Source organism: Scyliorhinus torazame, chromosome 22, assembly GCF_047496885.1.
Source record: "Scyliorhinus torazame isolate Kashiwa2021f chromosome 22, sScyTor2.1, whole genome shotgun sequence".
Lineage (NCBI taxonomy): Eukaryota > Metazoa > Chordata > Chondrichthyes > Carcharhiniformes > Scyliorhinidae > Scyliorhinus > Scyliorhinus torazame.
Window position 1 is genome coordinate 77,294,901 of NC_092728.1, and position 23,051 is coordinate 77,317,951.

The 23,051-nt window shown below is 47.4% G+C and overlaps 1 protein-coding gene across 5 annotated transcripts in view; it reads left to right on the plus strand.

Annotated features, from left to right (window-relative positions):
- rabgap1 (RAB GTPase activating protein 1) overlaps window positions 1-23,051 on the plus strand; it is a 286,948-nt gene that overhangs the window by 113,647 nt on the left and 150,250 nt on the right. For all 5 annotated transcript variants that reach the window (XM_072488399.1, XM_072488395.1, XM_072488396.1 and 2 more), the window contains 3 exons: window positions 7,940-8,109; window positions 9,439-9,613; window positions 12,489-12,582. In XM_072488399.1, coding sequence (XP_072344500.1) covers window positions 7,940-8,109; window positions 9,439-9,613; window positions 12,489-12,582 — 439 coding nt within the window. The remainder of the gene's footprint in view (window positions 1-7,939; window positions 8,110-9,438; window positions 9,614-12,488; window positions 12,583-23,051) is intronic.

The window sequence follows — 23,051 nt, forward strand, 5'->3', positions numbered from 1 at the left end:
GTCTCCCTCCGGGACCTGGCGCCCGCCGGAGCCCCACGCGCGCCCGAGCCACTGCCCCCCCCCCACCGCACCTGACCGGAGGGTCAGTACTGCCGCCAGAACCCCATCCCAGAGCCGAGTAGGCACCGACGCCCCCTACAGGTACCCCTTCCTTCTGCCCATTTTTCGACCTTACAGCGCCACCTAGGGGTGACGAAACTGCCTGGGAGGAAGACACCACGTTCCCGGAGTCACTACCGCCGGGGCCCTCACCAGGATCGCCGCCGAAACTTAGACGCTCCAGTAGGACGACCAGGCCGCCCAATCGTCTGATTGCAGCACCACGAAGAAAATTAACAACGCAAGAACTTTCTCCGCAACCCTCGATAGCATGGTACCTGCAATACCTGGTCCTACCATGAAAAGGCGACAGTAATACAGGCCATCACCCCGCTGGCTCTTTTTTTAACAGGGGGTGAATGTGGTAATACCAGGTATTGCGGTACCAGAGAGAGGAATGACCATTGGCTAGACCGCGGGGTCTACCATTGGGCAATGTACATAGCCCCGCCCTGAGAGGTGGGGTATAAGAACCAATGCCGTCCCAGCAGCCTTCACTTCTGTAACTTCGCTGCTGGGTACAGTTCTATCTGATTAAAGCTGAATCGATATGACTCCACGTGGACTCAAGAGTATTGATTGTGTATCACTCACTAACGAGTGAGGTTTTATGGTGAAGATTATTCTAAAAAATGGGGTTTGTATACCGGTAGCGTTCTGAACTCAGGCTTTGCTGACCCATCTCAATATCCTTCAGGTACCTTTAACCTAATTTCGTACAAATGAATGTATGGCCCATATCACTGTCTACACCGGTAGACTGGCTTTCTTTTGGGCTAGATGGGCTTTACCAAAACAGCTAGAGATAACCCTCTGTTTAATACTCTTGTAATCCAATGTTGATTTGAGACCATGAGTGATGACACAAGAAATAGGAGCAGGCGCAGACCATATAGCCCATCAAGCCTACTCTGCCATTCAGTACGATCATGGCTGACCTTGGGCTTCAACTCCACCTCCCTGTCCATTCCCCCATATCTTTTGATTCTCTGAGACCAAAATCTATCTATCCCAGCCTTAAATATATTCAACAATGGAGCATCCACAACCCTATGGGACAGAGAATTCCACAGATTTACAACACTTTGAGTGAAGTCATTTCTCCTCATCTCAGCCCTAAATGATTGGCCCCATATCCTGAGACTGTGCCCCGAGTCTTAGATTCCCTGACCAGCAAAAACCATCTCTTAGCGCCTTCTCTATCAAGCCCCTTCAGAATCTTGCATGCTTCAATGAAATCATCTCCATTCTTTTTTTTAAAAAAATATCTTTATTCAGAATTTTTCAACAAAAAATTTCAACCATTCAACCCCCCGCCCCGTAACAAAAAGAAAGAAAAAAAGTAACAGAGCAAGACATAAACATATCAATCCAACATAATACAGAACTTGTATAATGGGTTCCTCCTGCACATATTGACTTTCCCATATATTTCTCAAATGCCCCTAGGAAAAACGCCTTTCCCCACCCACCCTTAAACCCCCACCCCCCAAAAGAAACACCCCCTCCCCCTCCCCCCCGGGTTGCTGCTGCTGCTGACCGACCTCCATCTAACGCTCCGCGTGATAGTCTAGGAACGGTTGCCACCGCCTGAAGAACCCCTGCGCAGACCCTCTCAAGGCAAACATTATCCTCTCCAGCTTGATGAACCCTGCCATGTCGTTTATCCAGGCTTCCACACTGGGGGGCTTCGCGTCTTTCCACAATGGCAAGATCCTCCGCCGGGCTACCAGGGACGCAAAGGCCAGGATACCGGCCTCTTTCGCCTCCTGCACTCCGGGCCTGTCCGCCACTCCAAATAGTGCGAGCCCCCAACTTGGCTTGACCTGGACTTTCACCACCTTAGACATAGTCCTCGCAACACCCCTCCTGAACCCATCCAGTGCCGGGCACGACCAGAACATATGGGCGTGATTCGCCGGGCTTCCAGAGCACCTCCCACATCTGTCCTCCACCCCAAAGAACCTACTCAGCCTCGCCCCTGTCATATGCGCTCTGTGAATAACCTTAAACTGTATCAGGCTAAGCCTGGCACACGAGGAAGAGGAATTAACAGTACTTAGGGCATCAGCCCACAGATCCTCTTCAATCTCCTCCCCCAACTCCTCCTCCCATTTGCCCTTCAGCTCCTCTACCAAAGCCTCCTCCTCTTCTTTCATCTCCTGATATATCGCCAAAACCTTGCCTTCTCCGACCCATACCCCCGAAATCACCCTGTTCTGAATCCCCTGTTCCGGAAGCAATGGGAATTCCCTCACCTGCCGCCTCACAAACGTTTCCCGGTGGTAGCCCAAACTTCTCCTCTAGCTCCCCTAGGCTCGCAAACGTCCCATCGATGAACAGGTCCCCCATTCTTCTATTCCCTGCCCGATGCCAGCTCTGAAACTCCCCATCCATCCTTCCTGGGACAAACCGATGGTTATCTCTGATCGGGGACCACACCGAGGCTCCCATCGCACCTCTGTGTCATCTCCACTGCCCCCAGATCTTTAGCGTTGCCCCCACCACCGGACTCGTGGTGTACCTTGTCGGCTAGAGCGGCAGCGGTGCCATCACCAGCGCCCCCAGGCTCGTCCCTTTGCAGGACGCCATCTCCAACCCCTTCCATGCCGCCCCCTCTCCCTCCATCACCCACTTACGGATCATCGTCACGTTGGCTGCCCAATAGTAGCCACCCAGATTCGGCAACGCCAGCCCTCCAGAAACCCCCTCCTTACCCTCGGGGTCTTGTTTGCACACACAAAACCCATAATGCTCCTGCCTACCTTCTTAAAAAAGGCCTTGGTGATCATAATTGGAAGGCACTGGAACACAAAAGGAAACCTCTGGAGGACCATCATTTTAATCGACTGTACTCTGCCCGCTAGCGAGAGTGGCAACATGTCCCATCGTTTGAAGTCCTCCTCCATCTGCTCCACCAGCCATGTCAAATTAAGTTTATGCAGGGCCCCCCCAACTCCTCGCTATTTGGATCCCCAAGTACCGAAAGCTCCTTTCCGCCCTCCTCAACGGTAGGTCGTCTATCCCTCTTCCCTGGTCCACTGGATGCACCACGAAGAGCTCACTTTTCCCTACATTGAACTTATAGCCCGAGAAGTCCCTAAACTCCCTTAGGATCTGCATGGCCTCCACCATCCCCTCCACTGGATCCGCCACATACAACAACAGGTCATCTGCATACAGCGGCACTCGATGCTCCTCTCCCCCTCGGACCACCCCCCTCCATTTCCTGGACTCCCTTAATGCCATGGCCAAAGGTTCGATTGCTAATGCAAACAACAGGGGGGACAGGGGGCACCCCTGCCTCGTCCCTCGATACAGCTGAAAATACTCCGTCCTCCGCCGATTCGTAACCACACTCGCCACCGGGGCTCTATATAGGAGCTTAACCCAACTGATAAACCCCTCCCCAAACCCAAACCTCCGCAACACTTCCCAGAGATACTCCCACTCTACTCGGTTAAAGGCATTCTCCGCGTCCATAGCTGTCACTATCTCCGCCTCTCCCTCCACCGATGGCATCATTATCACATTTAGGAGCCTCCGCACAATGGTGTTTAGCTGCCTGCCCTTTACAAATCCCGTCTGGTCCTCATGAATCACCCCCGGGACACAGTCCTCAATCCTCGTAGCCAGCACTTTTGCCAGCAACCTAGCATCCACGTTAAGGAGCGAAATCGGCCTATACGACCCACATTGCAGTGGGTCCTTATCCCGCTTCAGGATCAAAGAGATCATCGCCTCAGACATTGTCGGGGGCAGGGTACCCCCCTCCCTTGCCTCATTGAAAGTCCTCACCAGCAACGGGGCTAACAGGTCTACGTACTTCCTGTAGAACTCAACCGGGAACCCATCTGGTCCCGGGGCCTTCCCCGCCTGCATTCTCCCCAGTCCTTTAATCAGCTCCTCCAACCCAATTGGCACCCCCAAACCAGCCACCTCCTGCTCCTCCACCCTCTGGAACCTCAGTTGGTCCAAAAATCGTTGCATCCCCTCTTCCCCGCTGGGGGCTGAGATCTGTACAGCTCCTCATAGAAGGCCTTAAATGCCTCATTTACTTTCACCGCACTCCGCACCGTAGTTCCTCTTCCATCCTTGACCACCTATCTCCCTCGCTGCTATCCTCTTACGGAGCTGATGTGCCAGCATCCGGCTCGCCTTCTCCCCATACTCATACGTCGCCCCCTGTGCTTTCCTCCACTGTGCCTCTGCCTTCCCTGTGGTCAACAGGTCGAATTCCGTCTGGAGTTTCGCCTCCCCCTAAGTAGTCCCTCTTCAGGGGCCTCTGCATATCTCCTGTCCACCCTTAAAATCTCCCCCACTAACCTCTCCCTTTCCCTGCCCTCTCTCTTCTCCCTGTGAGCCCTGATACCCTAACTCTCCCCTGACCACCGCCTTCAGTGCCTCCCATACTACCCCCACCTGCACCTCCCCGTTGTCGTTGGCCTCCAAATACCTTTCAATGCACCCCCGTACCCTCCCGCACACCACCTCATCTGCCAGTAATCCCACATCCAAACGCCACAGCGGGCGTTGGTCCCTCTCCTCTCCCAACTCCAGTTCCACCCAGTGCAGGGCGTGGTCTGAGATGGCGATGGCTGAATACTCCGTTTCCTCCACTTTCGGGATCAGCGCCCTGCTCAGAACAAAGAAATCTATCCGGGAGTAGGCTTTGTGTACGTGGGAGAAAAAAGAAAATTCCCTGCCCCCCCCCCCCAAATCTGGTCCAAACGACACCCGCTTCCCCACCAGTATTGCCACCCCTCTATTCTTTGCATCAAGCCCCGAGTGGAATACCTGTCCTACCCATCCCTTTCTTAACCTGACCTGGTCTGCCACCTTCAAATGTGTCTCCTGAAGCACGACCACGTCTGCCTTCAGTCCCTTTTAAGTGCGCGAACACTCGGGCCCTCTTAACCGGCCCATTCAGGCCCCTCACATTCCAAGTTATCAGCCGGATTGGGGGGCTCTCCCCCCCCCCCCCCCCCCAAAGCCCCCTGCCGACTAGCCATCTCCTGTTTTAGGCCAGTCCCGTGCCCGCGCCTCCCGCACCCTCCAGTCCCTCAGACGGGGAACACCCGCCCCGACCATCTCTTCTGTTTTCAGTTCCCCCTCGGCCAATGCAGCAGCAACCCTATTTTCCTCCCCTTTCCCCTCCCCCCGCTAGATCCATGTCTAGCTCTTTTGCTCCCCCCATAACACTCCCGTAATTCAGCTGACACCTGCTGACCCCGGCTTCCCCCGCCTTCCCGTTGACCCCCCCCCCCCCCCCCTCCTCCTCCTCCCCAGCAATCCGTGTGCACTTCCATCCCCCCCTCCGCCCTTCACTAATGTGGGAAAAAGTCTGCGCTTTCCTGAGCCAGTCCCGCCCCCTCTGCCGCAGCTCCTGTTGCGGCCTTATCCCAATTCCCCCATCTCCGGGCCTCCCCTCCCTCCAGCACCGGCGCCCACATTCTCCTCAGTCTCTCCATCAGATCTCTTCCCCCCCATCCCCATCCATCGTCCCACCCGTGGAACATTCCTTACGCATAGTTAAAACCTTGTATACAACAGACATCCCCCCCACAACCACAGATCCTCAGTTTGAGTCCAATTTTTCAGTTTGAATAAAGGTCCAAGCCTCTTCTGGCATCTCAAAATAGTGGTGTCGATCCTGAAATGTGACCCACAGTCGCGCTGGCTGCAGCATTCCGAATCTCACTCCCTTCCTATGTAGCACTGCCTTGGCCCGATTAAAACCAGCTCTCTTCTTTGCCACCTCCGTGCTCCAGTCCTGGTAGATTCGGATCACTGCATTCTCCCATCTACTGCTCCGCTCCTTCTTGGCCCATCTCAGGACACACTCTCTGTCCACGAAATGATGAAACCTCACCACTACCGCCCTTGGCGGCTCGTTGGCCTTGGGTCTCCTCGCCAGGAACGGATGAGCCCTGTCTAGCTCCAGGGGACTCGGAGAGGCCATCAGCGAATGGAGCATCGTGCTCACATACTCCCCGGCATCGGCCCCCTCCACCCCTTCAGGGAGACCCAGAATCCGAAGATTCTTCCTCCTCGACCTGTTCTCCAGGTCCTCTAATCTTTCGGCCCACCTCTTGTGCAGCGCCTCGTGCGCCTCCATCTTCACCGCCAGGCCCAAGATCTCGTCCTCGTTCTCGGTGGCTTTTTCCCGCACCTCTCGGGTCTCTACCCCTTGGGCCTTCTGGGTCTCCTTCAGCGCCTCGATCACCTTCAGCAGTGGCGCCAGCACCTCTTTATTAAGCTCCTCCACGCAGCGCCTGAGAAACTCCTGCTGCTCTGGCCCCCATGCTGCTCGATCTCCGCCCTCCGCCATCTTGTTTTTTCTCCCTCGTTTCTTTCGCTGCTCCAAAGCTGCTTTTTTTACCACTCCACTTCTGGTCCACTCCATATACTATGGAAGGGGGACCTTGCTCTCACCTTCCCACACGGGAAGTCATCGAATAATTTCCGTTGGGGCTCCTCTGGAGAGCCCAGAAGTCCGTTCTAGCGGGAGCCGCCGAAATGTGCGGCTTAGCTCCGCATCGCCGCAACCGGAAGTGATCTCTCATTCTTCTAAACTCCAGAGAAAATACACACAATTTGCTTTAGGTTCCACTTTAGTGAACCTTCACTGTACATTTTTATCGTTCCTTAAATGTGGAGACTAAAACTGAACATGGTTCTCCAGATGTGGTCTCATCAAAACCTTAACAAGACTTCTTTATTCCTGTATTTTATTGGCCAGCATGCCAATTGCCGTCCTAATTGCTTGCTGTAGCTGTCTATTAGCTCTTTGCATTCCTTCTACGAGCGTACTCAAATCTCTTTGAACAACAACATTTCGACGTTTCTCACCTATTTAAAAGAAAATTCAACTCTTCTGTTCTTTCGACCAACGTGGACAACTTCAGACTTCTCTACATCATAATGCATCTGCCCCCTTGCCCACTCACCTAACCTGTCTATATCTCTTTATAGCCTCTCCACCTAGCTTTGTATAATTTGCAAACTTAAATACATTACTCTACCTCTTCATTTAAGTCATTAATATAGATTGTAAATAGCTTGAGATCCTAGCATTGACCGTTGTGGCATTCCATTATTCACGACTGCCAACTTGAAAATGTCCCGTTTATGTCCACTCTCTGCTTCCTGTCTATTAACTAATCCTCTCCATGCTAATACATTACCTCCAAATTCATGCACACTTATCTTGCCTATTTACCTTTTGATCTTATTTACCCTATTTACCTTATCGACATCTGATGATTTTCTGAATTTTTAAGTCTTACAATGGCTGATGATGATTGACTGAAGTTGACATGAGAACTGTGTGATAAAATTTGCATTTTGAATGGAGGGTAGATTAATGTGTAGATTGCAATCTATTCTGATTATATCACTGTGTTCGCATATTTGTCTCACTATTATGGTCTGATTAAATTTTATACATTAAAATTTAATTCAACAAAACTTGAGAAAAGTGCAGATGAGATTGATTCGAAACATTATTCTGACTGCCACTGAAAACCCAAACTTCCTTTCTGCAGCTTGCATCCATTGCCCAACATGCCTGCCTCACCTCTCTCCTCTATTCACAAAACGTGATACCAATCTTGCCTACATATGGTGCCATGCACCTATACAAAAAAAATGTGTTGGCTTTAAACTGTGTGATCTTGTACCTAGTAAAAATCATCAAGAGATAAAACTTTAGAAGTAACACACTAAAATAAGTGCGTATGTTAACTTGAATGTAATGTCATTTGGGTTCACATTCAGCCAAATACACAAGAATACAATACTATGTTGCTCAAGAACATTTTGCCTTTCCTTTTTGCAGACAAATTGCTTTATATGACAACTGCAGTTGACTTGGTCGTTACTGAAGTGCAAGAGCCAGTCCGCTTTCTTCTGGAGACCAAAGTCAGAGTATGTCCGCCTACCGAAAGAATGTTTTGGCCCTTCAGTAAACGAAGTTATACAGAGACGTTTTATTTAAAGCTCAAGCAGGTAACAAAATTAATTTGGCTAGCTGAGCTTGTATTAGGAAAATAGGTAATGGAGAACTTGATAGCTCCACATTGTAACTGGGAAACTATAAATCGACTTTCCTTTCCCTCCTGCCAATTTTTCCCACTGTTCTCTCTTGATTGTCATTCGACCATTTATTACTTTCGCAATGTTACCTCTCCTGAAATTTGCAGTGCTGTTTCAAGTTGGTTACCAGTTGACATACAAACTACCTGGAAAATGTACTACTTCATACTCTCCCATTCCTCTCAGTATGGCAGCCACTAACTTCTATTTGGCCCCTTCTTACAGCAATGTGGCTGAGATGTGGAGCGCAGCGGAGTGGGGGATTTAACCTATCACTTAGTATGTTATAGGTTCACCAGAATTGATCTGTCTTAAAAGCATTTTACAGAAAACGTGACCTCTATGTTCACGCTCTATATGACCACCTCAAAAGCGAATCTTCTGACGAAGCTTTGGTCCCGAAAGACGTGCTTGTTAGGTGAATTGGATATTCTGAATTCTCCCTCAAGGTACCCGAATAGGTGCTGGAATGTGGTGTCTAAGGGCTTTTCACAATAACTTCATTGCGGTGTTAATGTAAGCCTACTTGTGAAAATAAAGATTTTTTTAAAAATCACCTCCCATAAACTGCCAGTAGCCTAATTTGTACCAAGACCTGTTCACCTATCACCTCTTCCCTTGTCGACCTACATTGCTACCTGGTTCAGCAATACCACGATTTTAAAATTCTCATCCTGTGTTCAAAGCTATCCATGGCCTCATCCCTCTCCATCTCCGTAACCTCCTCCAGACCTTTGTCATCCAAGAGTTCTGCATTCATCTAATTACAGACTCGTGCATTTCCGATTTCCTCCATTCCCACTGTTGTTGACTGCTTCTTTGGCTGCCTAGGCCTAAAGCTCTGGAAATCCCACCCTAAACTTCTGTGTCTGTCCGACTCTCTCCTCCTTTAAAATGTTCCTTAAAAGCTAATCTTTTAACTGAGCTTTGGTCACCGGTCTTTATGCCTCCTGATGTGACTTAATGTTCCCATGAAGCACCTGGAACTTTTCACTGCAGTAAGGACACTATATAAATGCAGTCACGTGCCATGTAGATCCCTGACATTCTCTTAAATAAACAACAAGAAGCAACTTTGCATTTTTGTGACAAAATTGGCTGAAAGCTAAACCCAGACAAGTTCCATATTTAAACATGAAATTTGAATAGTATGCACTGCAGGTGTAAAAGGTTATTGATGACATGTTTCAGTACCTAGTATATGACCCCTAAGCCAGAACAACTGTTAAAATGATTTTGCAGATTGAACGAAAAGAAAGAAAAAGTAATAGTGATACACTGTATGAGGTTGCAAGTTTGGAAAGTGAATGTGAACGTGAGCGAAGGAAAACAACAGCAAGTCCAACCATAGGCGTATCTCATTATGGATCACAGGGATCTATCATCCCTTCACCTCCTGAGGATGATGAAGAGGAAGGTGAGTTTACTCCAACTCTGAGCTGGTGTTTTTTCTTTTTAATCTAATTTACAATTCACGCGATGACTTTTGCCGCTATAAAGATTCCTCCTGGTTTTGGAGTTGTAACCATTTAAAACTTCAAAGCTTTGCCATCATTTTAGGCTGATTGTGTTTAGAATTAATTTCTGAACAAAGTTATGGGACTATTGAGGGTTGAAATAAAGATTTGAATATTTTGCGTGTGGCTTTCACCGGCATCTGGTACAAACCCATTACTGTCCCCCAAAGTACTGGTTACCGGGCAGTTTTTTGCTGCATCAGATGTACATTTAAATGATTGTATATGTGCAATGTTTAAGCTGCAATTGCTTTTTGTGGCTTACAGCTTTATCCAATGATAAAGCTTCTATATGGATCACTTTAAAGTCATTCAACACAATGTAATCTAAATCACGGCTGCCGTCTCTTATGGAAAGTGTATATACAGCTGTAGGCCTACTTTATTTGCTGCTGACGTGTGAAGCTGCCTTTGGTAGCAAAGGCAATGTAGATTTAAATGGATGTAAGTTTGTCTCGATCCTGAGCTCCAGTTGCTTTCCTCATTTTATTTTTCCTGAAGTATGAATAATTTGGAAAGGTTATCAATACTGATATAATTTATATATAAATAAATATTCCTGAGGTGCTTCCATTGTTTTAAGTCTGTTGGCTTGTCAACCAATGTGTTGTGGTAGATTGAGAAATTAATGTGTGATACACTATGCAAGAGTAATATTCTGTTAACAGATGGAATGTGAAATAAAATTTAAATCAAAAAGAATGTAGTGTTCAATTGCCATAAGCCATATAACATTTAATGTCACTGGCAAACATGTGAGCATAAAATCAACCTTTTCTTAACACATCAGTACATAGTGTATGAGTGCTTTGTTTCATAAGTATATTAAGGCAGGAGGTTGACCAAAGTAAGTGTAAGGCGCATTAGGGACCAGCAAAACAATTTGTGTGAGGAACCGGAAGAGTTAGGTGAGGTTTTAAATGAATAATTTGCATATGTGTTCACTACGGAGAAGGATGATTATATATAGAAATTAGAGTGGCGCAATGTGATTTACTTGAATGACTTCACATTGAGAGGGACGGAGTATGAACAGTACTAACGGCCTAATAGTGGATAAATCCTCAGGGTCAGGTGAGATGTATCCCAGGTTGCTGTGGGAGGCAAAGGGAGGAGATTGCAGCGCCTCTGACAAAAAATTCCAAATCTTCTCTGGCCACAGGAGAGGTGCCAGAGGATTGGACGTCAATTAATGTGGTGTTATTATTCAAGAAGGGAAGTAGGGATAAACCAGGAAATTACAGGCCAGTGAGCCTAACTTCAGTAGTAGGGAGACTAGGGAAAAATTCTGAGGGGCAGAATTAATCTCCGCTTGGAGAGGCAAGGATTAATCAAGGATAGTTAGCATGGTTTTGTCAAAGGGAAATCACGTCTTACAAATTAGATTGAATTTTTTGAGGAGGTGACTAGGTGTATAGATGAGGGTAGTGTGATTGATGTAGTCTTTTAACAAGGTCCTACATGGGAAGCTGATAAAGAAGGTAAATGTTCATGGGATCCAGGGCAATTTGGCAAACTGGATCCAAAACTGGCTTATTGGTAGGAGGCAGAAGATGATGATTGAAGGTTGTTTTTGTGACTGGAAGCCTGTGTCCAGTGGTGTTCCACAGGGATTGGTGCATGATACCTTGATCTGGATGTCAATGTAGGAGGTATGCTAAGTAAGGTCATGGATGACATGAAAATTGGTGGTGTGGTAAATAGTGAGGAGCAAGGACTTAGATTACAGGATGATCCAGACAGACTGGTTAGATGGGCAGAAGAGGGGCAAATGGAATTCAACCATGAAAAATTTGAGGTAATGCATTTTGGGAGGACTAACAAGGCAAGGGAATATACAATGAATGGTCGGATCCTAGGAAGTACAGAGGATCAAAGGACTCTTGGTATGCATGTCCACAGATCTCTTGAAGACAGAATAGGTAGATAAGGTGTTAGGAAGGCTAGTGGGATTCTTGCCAATATTAACCAAAGCATTGGTTATAAGAGCAGGGAAGTTATGTTGGTGCTGTATAAAGCGCTGGTTAGGCCCCAACTGGAGTACTGTGTGCGGTTCTGGTCATCCACTATAGGAAGGAAGTGATTGCATTGGAGAGGGTGCAGAGGAGATTCACCAGGATGTTGCCCGGGCTCAAACATTTCCGCTATCAATCGAGACCGGATAGGCTGGGGTTGTTTTCCCTAGAGCAGAGAAGGCCCTGGGGGGCCTGATTGAGGTGTATAAAATTATGAGGGACATGGGGTGGATAGGAAGGTATTTTTCCCCTTGGTGGAGGGGTCAATAACCAGGGGGCCATAGGGGGCTGGTTTAGCACAGTGGGCTAAATAGCTGGCTTGTAATGCAGAACAAGGCAGCAGCGCGGGTTCAATTCCCGTACTGGTCTCCCAGAACAGGCACCAGAACGTGGCGACTAGGGGCTTTACACAGTAACTTCATTGAAGCCTACTTGTGACAAGCGATTATTATTAAGGTAAGGGGCAGGAGGATTAAGAGGAGATGTGAGGAAAAACTTCTTCACCCTGAGGGTGGTGGAAATCTGGAACTTACTGCCTGAAAGGGTGGTAGAGGTATTTAAATGAGCACTTGAAATGCCACAGCATACAAGGCCAAGTGCTGGAAAATGGGATTAGGATAGACAGGTACTTGATGGCTGGCGTGGACGCGATGGGTTGAAGGGCCTCTTTCTGTGCCGTTAAATACCCTATGGCTATGACATTATTTTTTACACAGTCATCTTAGTCAGATCTATTCAATCTATTGCTCTTTTTCTTCAGATAATGACGAACCTCTCCTGAGTGGCTCTGGTGATGTGTCCAAAGAATGTGGTGAAAAGATTTTGGAGACATGGGGAGATCTACTGTCCAAGTGGTGAGTAGCAAAAGTGAACTACCATATTTTCTAGTTTTGTTATTTTTAAAGATTTTAGAATTCTGCATTTTGAGGAATTAGTTTTGTAGTTTTCATCCAGTGTGATTCTTCAAATCACTGTAAATTGTTAGATTGAAGGTTATTATAAAATTTCCAGATTTACATGCGCATGCAAGGCCCAATATTATTTTTGGCACAAATGTACTTTATTCATAAAATACCTGAAAGAACATTACAAACATTTCAAAATGGCCATCACAGTGCAATACAATTTAAGTTATCTACATAGATCATGTTGCACTCCGAAGTGCTTCAATACAGTTGTGGTATGTATAATATTCACTGCATTCAAATTTGAGTCATACAGCCCAAGGGGGTTCTATACCTTGCTTCACTATGGTTAAAAGGTCTTAGACAGGGACCTTTGCGCCTCTGCGGCAGCTGTCCTAAGATTTAGTGCATCCCTCAACGCGGAGTCCTGGGCTTTGGGCCGTGCCAGTCTGCAACAGTCGGTTGGGGCCAATTCGTGCATTGGGAAGACCAAAGAGAGTATTTTAATGAGTTGATGATCCTCCAGCAGCAGGTAATGTTTGTCTTTGTGTTTGTCGCTGGGAACAGCCGTAGAGCACAGACTGCAGCCTCAGAACTGCTCGGGGTGAACCTTGATGAAAAACCGTCCCCTCTCTCTCCAGACCTTCTTTGCAAAGGCACATTCCACCCGGAGGAGGGGCAATGGCCTGTTTCCCACCTCTAGGACAATGTGATGATGAGCTGAGATTCCTAGCCTTTGGGAAGGATCTGACGAGGAGGGCCTTTCTCACCACCAGCCAAGCGATGTCTTGGTGCTTGAAAGTTCTGGTGATGAGGCATTCTGCCAAATGACTGACAGTCTGCGCAGGAAAACATCTGATAGGATTCGCCATCTTTTTCCCACAAGGCCACTAGAATGTTATGTGCAACCCACTTCCTGATGGACTTGTGGTCAAAGGTGTTTCTCTGCTTTAATGTTTCCACAAGGGACAGATGGTATGGCATTATGGCACGATCCAATTACTTGAAGTGGTCCACGGCAGTGTGCCTAGACCCATCCTTTGCAATACTGGGGACAGGTAAAACCTCAGCACTAATGATATTTGGTGTTCGTGTACCAAAGGTCTACGCACAGCTTGATGCAGCCACACTCAAAGATGGCCATCAGGATTAGGGTGATGTTGGGCATGCTTTCCGCCCCATCCCCCTTATCCCCTCTTTATCTAGAGATTTGTACATTGCATCCCTGTGAAAACGGCCCATTTCCGACCTCCAGATAAAGCAGACAATGGCTTGGGTGATCACCACAGTGCAGGAGCGAGGCCTGACCTGCGCCATGTGCAGCAACACCGAGTGTGCCCCACACTTGATGATCAGGCTCTTACATGCAACAGGGAGGGAGCATCGCTCCCACATGTCTAGTTTTTGTTTCGCTCCTTCCAGCTACTTGCTCCTTCCAGTTTCTAACACATGCCCTGGTTCCTCAAAACCATTTCCTGAGCACCTTCAGGCCGCCTGACCCGATGGTGAAGGGACGAGGAATTGGTCAGCTCAGTTCCCAAAGAACATGACGTTGCTCTTGCCATGATTTACTTTGGCACCCGAGGCCAGTTTGAATTTGTTGTAGATGTTGATCAGCCCGTGCAGATTCGGGCAGAGGACAGTGACATCGCCCATATACAGGGAGGCTTTGACCTGAGTGCCTCCACTGACTGGGATGTACGAACCCTTCCTGATGGTCTCCACAAGCACAAACAGGACACGAGAGAGAGCAGCCTTGCCTGACTCCAGATTTAATTGGAAAATTTACTGATTCCCACCCTGTGATTGAAATTGCACTACTGATTATGCAGAGAAGTTGGATCCAATTGTGGGTTCCCTCCCCAAACCCTATTTTGGAGAGCACACCCATCATGTAGGTGTGCAATATTCTGTCAAATGTCTGTTCCTGGCTGATGAGGCAAGTGTCCACATCCCTGTCCCGTACATAGCCTAGCGCTATGGGGATGCAATTACCTATTAGAGATCCTCCTGCCGGGTAGAGGGCAGGTCTGGTTAGGGTGGAGCACTGATTCCAGAGCACACCGGACCCGATAAGTGATGACGGTAAGCTGCCGCTTCTTGGAGTTTTACTCTTTTTGAAGCACCCAAGGGCCTTAATCAACTCGTCCAGAGTTTTTTTTTAATGGGGCTATTTAGCGTGGTCAATCCACCTACCCTGCACATCTTTGGATTGTAGGGGTGACCCACGCAGACACGGGGAGAATGTGCAAACTCCACACAGACTGTGACCCAGGGCCGGGATCAAACCAGGGTCCTCAATGCCGTGAGGAAACAATGTTAACCACTGGGCCACCCTGTCACCAAAACTCATAGCTTGTCCAAGCTCTGGGCTTGTCTAAGACCTCCATGATAGAGGAAAGGAAGGACTGTGAGGCAATGCTGCCTGTGGACTTCACGCCACAATCTGACATAAGAAATTTGCTGATCCTCAAAATGTCTGACTGCAATGACTTTACCGAGCCTTTTTCTTCCTTTGGGCTGCTGACCACAGTGCCCTCTCGGTGTACCTTTTGGATAAGAAACACTGTGGAGCGAACTGTGGACTGGAAGCTAATAGTGGGAGCCTCCGAGGAAAGAGCGATGCTTGCTGGCCCTTATTCTCCTGGAGATTCTCCTTGACATCAACACCCAACCCACATCGTCTGCAGCCGGAGTAGATTTTGCGTGCTTTTCTGGAGTCGGAATATTTTCTCCCCCCTGTCTCTTTCTTGCCTTCTGAACACCTTTGAGGATGAAAAATCTCTTGATGTTTTCCTTGATTGCTTCCACCCAGTGTAGCAGGGACTCCGTGGGTTTCAAGGTTCTCCAACCTTTGTAATCCTTTGAGTTCCTCCATGTTCTCTGGGGCCAACGGTTTAACGTTCAGCTTCCTTGTCCCTCTGCTAACCCACTGGCCTCCCTGTAGGAGGCAGTGGTCAGAGAAGAACATCGACTTGACATTGTTGGGCCTGACCTTAAATGCTCAGGAGACAAATTGGAAGTCTATTCTGGAATGGACAGACCAGTCTGGCTGCAAACTGGTATATCTGGGCTGTGTTCCGTCTGCAGGTTTGCTGAAGATGTCATGCAGCTTGGTATGTTTAGCTAGACATGATGTCCAGTTTGCTGTCGGCCCTGCTGGATCGTCCAGCCGCATTGATGATGCATTTGAAGTCGCCACTCAGAATAATTGTCCTGGAAGTCGCCAGCATCAGTGAGCCACTGAAGGATGGCCTGCTGCTCACTTGTAAGGTTTTCGAAGGTCGTAACACATCACATGGTAGATTTATCGCTACACACTTTAATGGACGCAACCGTTTTCCCCATTTGAAAGCATTTTACTGCTAATCAGATCTGTTGTCTTTGACTGTTTGGTCTGCTCCTGCATTTCCATAGTGTTCACAAATTGTCTCACTTTTGCTGGGCTGAGGAAACCATCCTGAACCACTTCATTGGAAATGTTCCAGCCAGGTGACATCGGGCAGTTCATGCAAGGAGCGAGATTTGGATTGTTTTCTGTTGGAGAAGTCTCTCCCATCCAATTCCCCATGGGCATTACGGCTCTCGGCTTCTCGGAGCTGGGGTTGCGCTGAATGCGTCACTGCTTCCTGGAGTTAGTGCGCTGGCCTCTTCACTTTGAGGTTAAAGTTGGGGTGCACTGGCCTCCTTGCTGTCTCCAATGCTCTAGACCTTGGGTGTCTCCTCCTCCAAACCGCTCGAGCTTTGACAATTCTTCTGCAGGTATCGTCTTTGTCTGAAGAGCAGCAGCCACTGTCGTCCTTGTGGGATGAGAGTCGCTTCTTGCTGCTCGTGTAGAGAGTGGCCCAGTCCTTTTTTTCCCCCCTTTCCGCTTTTTGGTCTTCACCAGCTGCCACTCCACCGATTGGTCCTCTGCTGTTTCCTCCTCCATTGATTCAGTCTGCTGAAAAGTGGGAGGCTAGGGGCGCGGTGCTTATTTGGCAGTTGGCTGCCTCACTCTTTCCCTTCCCATTGTCTCCCTCTGTGTCCTCCTTTGTTCCATTCTGCTCGCTGGAGGCTTCGATACAAGTGTCCGTGGCAGTAGTCATAGTCATACTCGGGCACTCCTTGGTTTTAGCCGCCTGTGTACAAATGAGGAAGCGTTTGGGACAGGTCTGGTAAAGATGGCCTGCCCTACCACACAGGTTGCAGCATTTTAGTCTGTTTGCAGTCCTTTGTCTGATGTCCCTCCTGCTTGAAATTCTTCCAGATGATGGTTCTGTAGTTGGCTGCCACATATGCAGATTTTCCAGAGGAGGGACAAACGTTGGGCTGCCCAACGTAGATGAGGTAGCCGTGCCTTTCCCTGATAGCGAAGTTGAGGAAGGGTGACTGATTGCTCCCTCACCGTATCACCGTAACCTGGTCCAGATCCCAAAGGTACATTTGACCTTGGTGCAGTTCCAAACCTTGTTGACGTACTTGGCAAGGAAGGTGAGCACATTAATGATAGGAACATGGGGGTTGTAGATGTACACAGTTACCACTTAGTCCCGCTGCGATGGCAGAGTAAAGAGGGTCAATGGGTGTACCTCCTTCGCTGCCTTTCACCACCACACTAACGGTGTTACCCAAACCCCCTGGTTTGGGACTCGACTGGTTGCAGCCATCACCTCTTTAAGTTCCCGATTTTAGGCTCTGAAACCCCTTTAAGGAGAACAACCACCAAAGGGCAAAAGGCTAAAGCCTTTCCTGAAACCCTCCAGCAAAATAAATGGAACCCACAAAGATAAACATACAAATGCCGAGGGAGCCATGATCATGGTTTCTCCCCTGCTAGGTAAGTACCTATATAATAAATATGAAGTTGGTCACCTTTAAACAAAGTAATTGTTATGTGATAACTCCATGATTCATGGAACAAGGTGACGCAGCTTCCTTTACAGTAATGGCAGCTGCTCTTCCATTTTGCCCTCTATTGAATTGGCTTCTATTTTACCCCATACCACTCCTATTTCTCATTGTCATGCTACCCCTTGGTGATACTATCCAAAAGTTAGCCCCTAACCTGCCGCCAGGTTCTGTGTACTCTGGCAACACCCAATTCTACTTCACCTCTCCTGTAACTTCACTGCCTGCGTCTTGTCAGATTGCTTGCCCAACATCCAAACTAAGAGTGGCCATAATTTCTTCCAATTAAACATTGGGAAATCAAAAGTCATCATCTTCTGTCCCTGCCACATGCACTGTTCTCTCAATACCAATTCTATCTCTTACACTGACCACTGTCTCACGCTCAACTACACTGTTTGCAACCTTGGCATCCTGTTGCCAACCCCATATCCTCTCCATCACACTAACCACTTGAAATTATTTGTGAAACATTGCTCATTTCTGCTGCTATCTCTGCACTTCTGCTGAAACCTCATCTATCGATGCTTTTTGTTCCCTCCAGACTTTACGTTTTCAGTGTTCTTTTGGCTGATCTTCCATTTTTCATTCAGCTGTGAAGAACGTTAACTCTGTTTCTCTCTCCACAGATGATGCTGTACCCGCTGAGTTTTTCCAGCATTTTCTGCTTTTTCTCTTGGCTACTGGTCACGTTGGTCCTTGCATCATCTTTGCTGTTCCTTGTCCTTTAACTGATCATATCCGTAGCTGAACAATAAAGTCTGATAACTCAAAGTAACAACAAACACAACCAACTCCCAATCATAATGTATATCAAGTGATGAACATGAGTACAACCTAAAAGCAGCAACTAATGCTGTAATCTCCTGTTTTCTCGACACCAATGCAGTTGTTTTGATTTGATTTAGTTCTCTCCCTTCTTGGTACTGCTCCTTGGTAGCGACGTCCACCTTTATGGGTTCATCTTTCATCTATGTTGTTGAAAGCAGCTTTACCTCCATCACCATTTTCTATTCCTTTATAACGTCTGCTATTCTGGCTACTTGCCCAGCATACAGTTTTGTAGCAGCCATAATTTTCTCCGGCTAAGTTCTGGAATGACCAAAACCATTGTCTTTGGCCCCTGTCACAAACATCACTCAGCATTGATTCCATTCACTTTTGATAATTTCTCAGGCTGAACTAGGTGTCTGGATTGACTGAGCTTTCAACCCCGTATCATCTTCACACATTTGCAGTATTAATCCAGTTTATGCTGCAACTTTCATATCCTGGCTCAATGGCTTTGCACTCTATAAAATTCAACTCATCCAAATCTCTGCCTATATTCCTGTTCCCACCGAGTCCTACCCATCCATCATTTCCCCCAATGCCTCAGGTTTAAAATGTTTCTCTGTCTTTAAAATCCTCTGCCCGCATTTCTTTCTGTAAGGTTGCTCTTCCTGGAACTCCAAACGTTTTATATTTCTTTAACTTTTTGGCCTAATGTGCATGCCCTCATTATTTTTTATTCTTCCTTGATCCCGCACTTTGGAATTCCCTCTATCTCTCAGCCCCTCTCTCCTTTTCACACAAAGTGTTGTCTGAATCCAGCCCCCCACCACCACCAAAAACGAGGTCAATTGAAAACTTAAATTTAATTTATAGTAAGTTTATTGAAGCTTACTGAATTAAGACAATTAGATAGAGTTATGATACAGATCAACCATGTTTTGATAAACTTAGCACAACAAAACTGCTCCCAGATATTTACAGCCAAGTAGGAGTTAACTTTGTCCATTTCTCTTCTTTGCTAGAGCAATGAAAAAATAATCATACTCCTTTCTCACTATTGTCCTGTATCACCTTAACTTTAAATGCTTACTCTTCCCTTAAAAGATGCTCTTTTCTGTCTGAGTTATGCCTTCTGATAAACCTCCCGTGCTGTAACAACTCTGTAGAAACAAATTTCTCCGAGTACCTCTCTTCATGCTCTTGGTGAACATTTTCCATTTTCATACTTTATGCTGCCATATAATGCTAATTCTAAGCTGTAAACCGAACATGGCAATGCCAATGGGTTTATGAAAAGGTGGCACAGCAGGTAGCTCATCTTGCTTTCATTGTAACTTGAGTTTAAGCCAAATTCACAAGCTAAGATATTTTTTCAGACAAAATGGTAATTAATTAATGACTCACTGTATTAAATAATATATTAAATATCATAAAATAATACAGTAAATTAAAGTTAGTTGAATGGTTGAAAGGAATGCAGTACATCACTGTGATTAATTACACTCTGATTTTACTACTCCTGGAGCCAGCGACTCCCCCCTCCCCAAAATTTTCCCTGACCACACGATCACAACTCTTTGCAACTTTAAAAACCTTTTATTAAATTCTCCTCTTATCTGCTTAATTGCAAGTAAACTTACAAGAACATAAGATTTAGGAGCGGGAGTCGGCCATTTGGTTTCTGGAGCCTGCTCCAATCAGGGTGAGCTGATTGTGACCTCAGCTCCACATATCTGTCACTTATCCCTCGACTCTCTTGTTGATCAAAAATCTATCTCACTCAGCCTTGAATATATTCATTTACCCAGCCTCAAGTGCTCTCTGGGAGAGAGAATTCTACAGAATTATGAAGGGGGGTAAATAATATTCCCATCTCAATCTTATGGGAGACCCTTTATTTCTACACTGAGTCCCATAGTTTTCAGCTCCCCACAAGGTGAAAAACCTTCTCAACACTGTCAAGTCCCTCAGGATGTGGAAGCAGAGTCTTTGAATCTTTTGCAGACAAAAGTGTGTAGATACTTGATAAGCAAGGGAGGCGATAGGCAAGGGGGGGGGGGGGGGGGGAGGGGGCAATAGGTTACATGGGGTAGGTGGGGTGCAGATTTGTAGTTACTATCAGTTTAGGCATGATCTTATTAAACGGTGGAGCAGGCTCCAGGGGCTGAATGGCCTAGTCGTGCTCCTCGTTCGTATGTTCGTAAGATCACCTCTCATTAATCACCTCTCATTCTTCTAAACGCCAATGGGCCAGGCTCAACCTGCTCAACGTTTTCTCTTAAGATAACTCTTTCATCCCAGGAATCAGTCAGTGATCTATTTCTAATGCAATTATATCATTTTAAGTAAGGAGACCAGAATGGTACCAGATGTGATCTCAAGACCCGTTAAACCTGTATCAACATTTTACTACTTTTATACTTGATTCTTCGTGCAATGAGCACCAACATTCCATTTGATTTCCTGATCACTTGCTATACCTGCATACTAACCTTTTGTGACTAATGTACCAGGAAACCAGATCCCTCTACCATAGAGTTTTTAAAAAATTAATTTACGGGATGTGGGCGACGCTGGTTAGGCCAGCATTTAGTGCCCTTGCCTAGTTGCCCTTCAGAAGGTGGTGGTGAGTTGCCTTCTTGAACCACTGTAGAGATCTGCAGTCTCTTCATTCACTTATTATACTGATTTTCTATTCTTCCTGCCATAGTGGAAAAGTTGACACTTTCTCACATGATGCTCCATCTGCCAGTTTTTGTTCCCACTCACTTAACCTGTCCAAATCCCTTTGTAGACTCTTAATGCTCTCTTTACAACTTACTTCACTACCTATTTTTGAGTCATGACCAAATTTAGCAACCATACATTCGGTCCCTTCATCCAAATCATTGATATAGATTGTAAACCGTTGAAACCTCACTACTGATCCCTGTGGCACTCCACTACTCAAAGGTTGCCAACCTGAAAATCACCAATTTATCTCAACACTCTGCTTCATGACCTATACCCTGGGTGGGATTCTCCGAGCCCCCGCCGGATTGGAGAATGCCGGGGGCTGGCGTGAATCCCGCCCCCGCCGGTTGCCGAATTCTCCGGCACCGGATATTCGGCGGGGGTGGGAATCGCGCCACGCCGGTTGGCGGGCCCCCCCCCCCCCCGGCGATTTTCCGGCCGGCGATGGGCCGAAGTCCCGCTGCTGGAATGCCTGTCGCGCCGGCGAGAATCAAACCACCTCTCTTACCAGCGGGACAAGGCGGCGCGGGTGGACTCCGAGGTCCTGGGGGGGTCGCGGGGCGATCTGGCCCCGGGGGGTGCCCCCACGGTGGCCTGGCCCGCGATCGGGGCCCACCGATCCGCGGGCGGGCCTGTGCCGTGGGGGCACTCTTTTCCTTCTGCCTCCGCCATGGTCTCCACTATGGCGGAGGCGGAAGAGACCCCCTCCACTGCGCATGCGCGGGCTGCCGTGAGTGGCTGCTGACGCTCCCGCGCATGCGCCGCACGGCAAAGTCATTTCCGCGCCAACTGGCGGGGCACCAAAGGCCTTTCCTGCCAGCTGGCGGGGCGGAAATCAGTCTGGCGCGGGCCTAGCCCCTCAAGGTGAGGGCACGGCCCCTCAAGATGCGGAGGCGGCCGATGCCGGACTGATTCCCGCCGTTTTTGGCGCCGGTCGGCGGACATCACGTTGATTGTGGAGAATCCCGCCCCCTTTATTACAAGTCTCTCCTCGTAATTATAGTTTTTTCATTTACCATATATGATATTTCTAGATTTTTAAAGAAGTTTCTTGTAACTGTTTTTCCAAAAGCATTCAGTTCAGCACAGTAAAAACCACATTCATGAGACCATATTAATGTGAAAATAACTATATATGGATAAGATAATGACTGCCTCTGGATAATAAAATCATAGTCTGTAATTAATCAGGTGGGTACATTCATTGATTGATTAATATTTATTGTCCCATGTACCAAAGTGCAGTGAAATGTATTTTCTGCGGCCAAGGGAACGTACACAGTATGTACATAGTAGACAAAAGGAAAAGGGGTATTCTACTTTCCTGGAATCCTTTTTAGCCATTCTGGTGCTATCTTTAATTTATTAATATGCCAAATACTATCTCCTTGGTGTTTGGAATAGGGGAAGGGAAAGAAGCAATGAAGAAGCGTAACAATATGTTGAATTGCTGACTTTCGGTGGCGGCCACGGTCACACATTTGATAGCTCCTGTCTGTGACGGACTTTTGGACCTTTTTCTCCCGGATTTTATGGGATAAATTGGTGAAGAGTGAGACAGTGAGGAGAAATCCTCTTCCAGTGTATGATGAATTGGACAGAAGTGGTCGTGCGAGAAGACAAAGTCCTATAAGGAAGATGCGAGCAGAGCTGGCAACGGGGGAAAGCCTGGCAGAGAGCAAGGGACGCGGGGAGACGGCACAGTGATCGACGGAGCAGCTGGTGAAGTTTTTCGAAGATTGCTTCACCAAGCTGAAGAAGGACACTCTGGACCTGATTAAGACTTCGATAGATCAACTGGTGCAGAATCAAGAGATCCACGGAAGAGCAATCCAGGAGGTGGAGAAAAAGGTGTCCGAGCAGGAGGAATACATAACCGTGCTGGAGACCAAGGTGGAGATGATGAATGACCGCAAGAAAAGAATGCAGGAGAAGCTGGAGGACCTGGAGAACAGGCCCAGGAGGCAGAATCTTAGAACTGCCTGAAGGCAGTGAGGGATCGGACGTGAGGGCTTATGTGA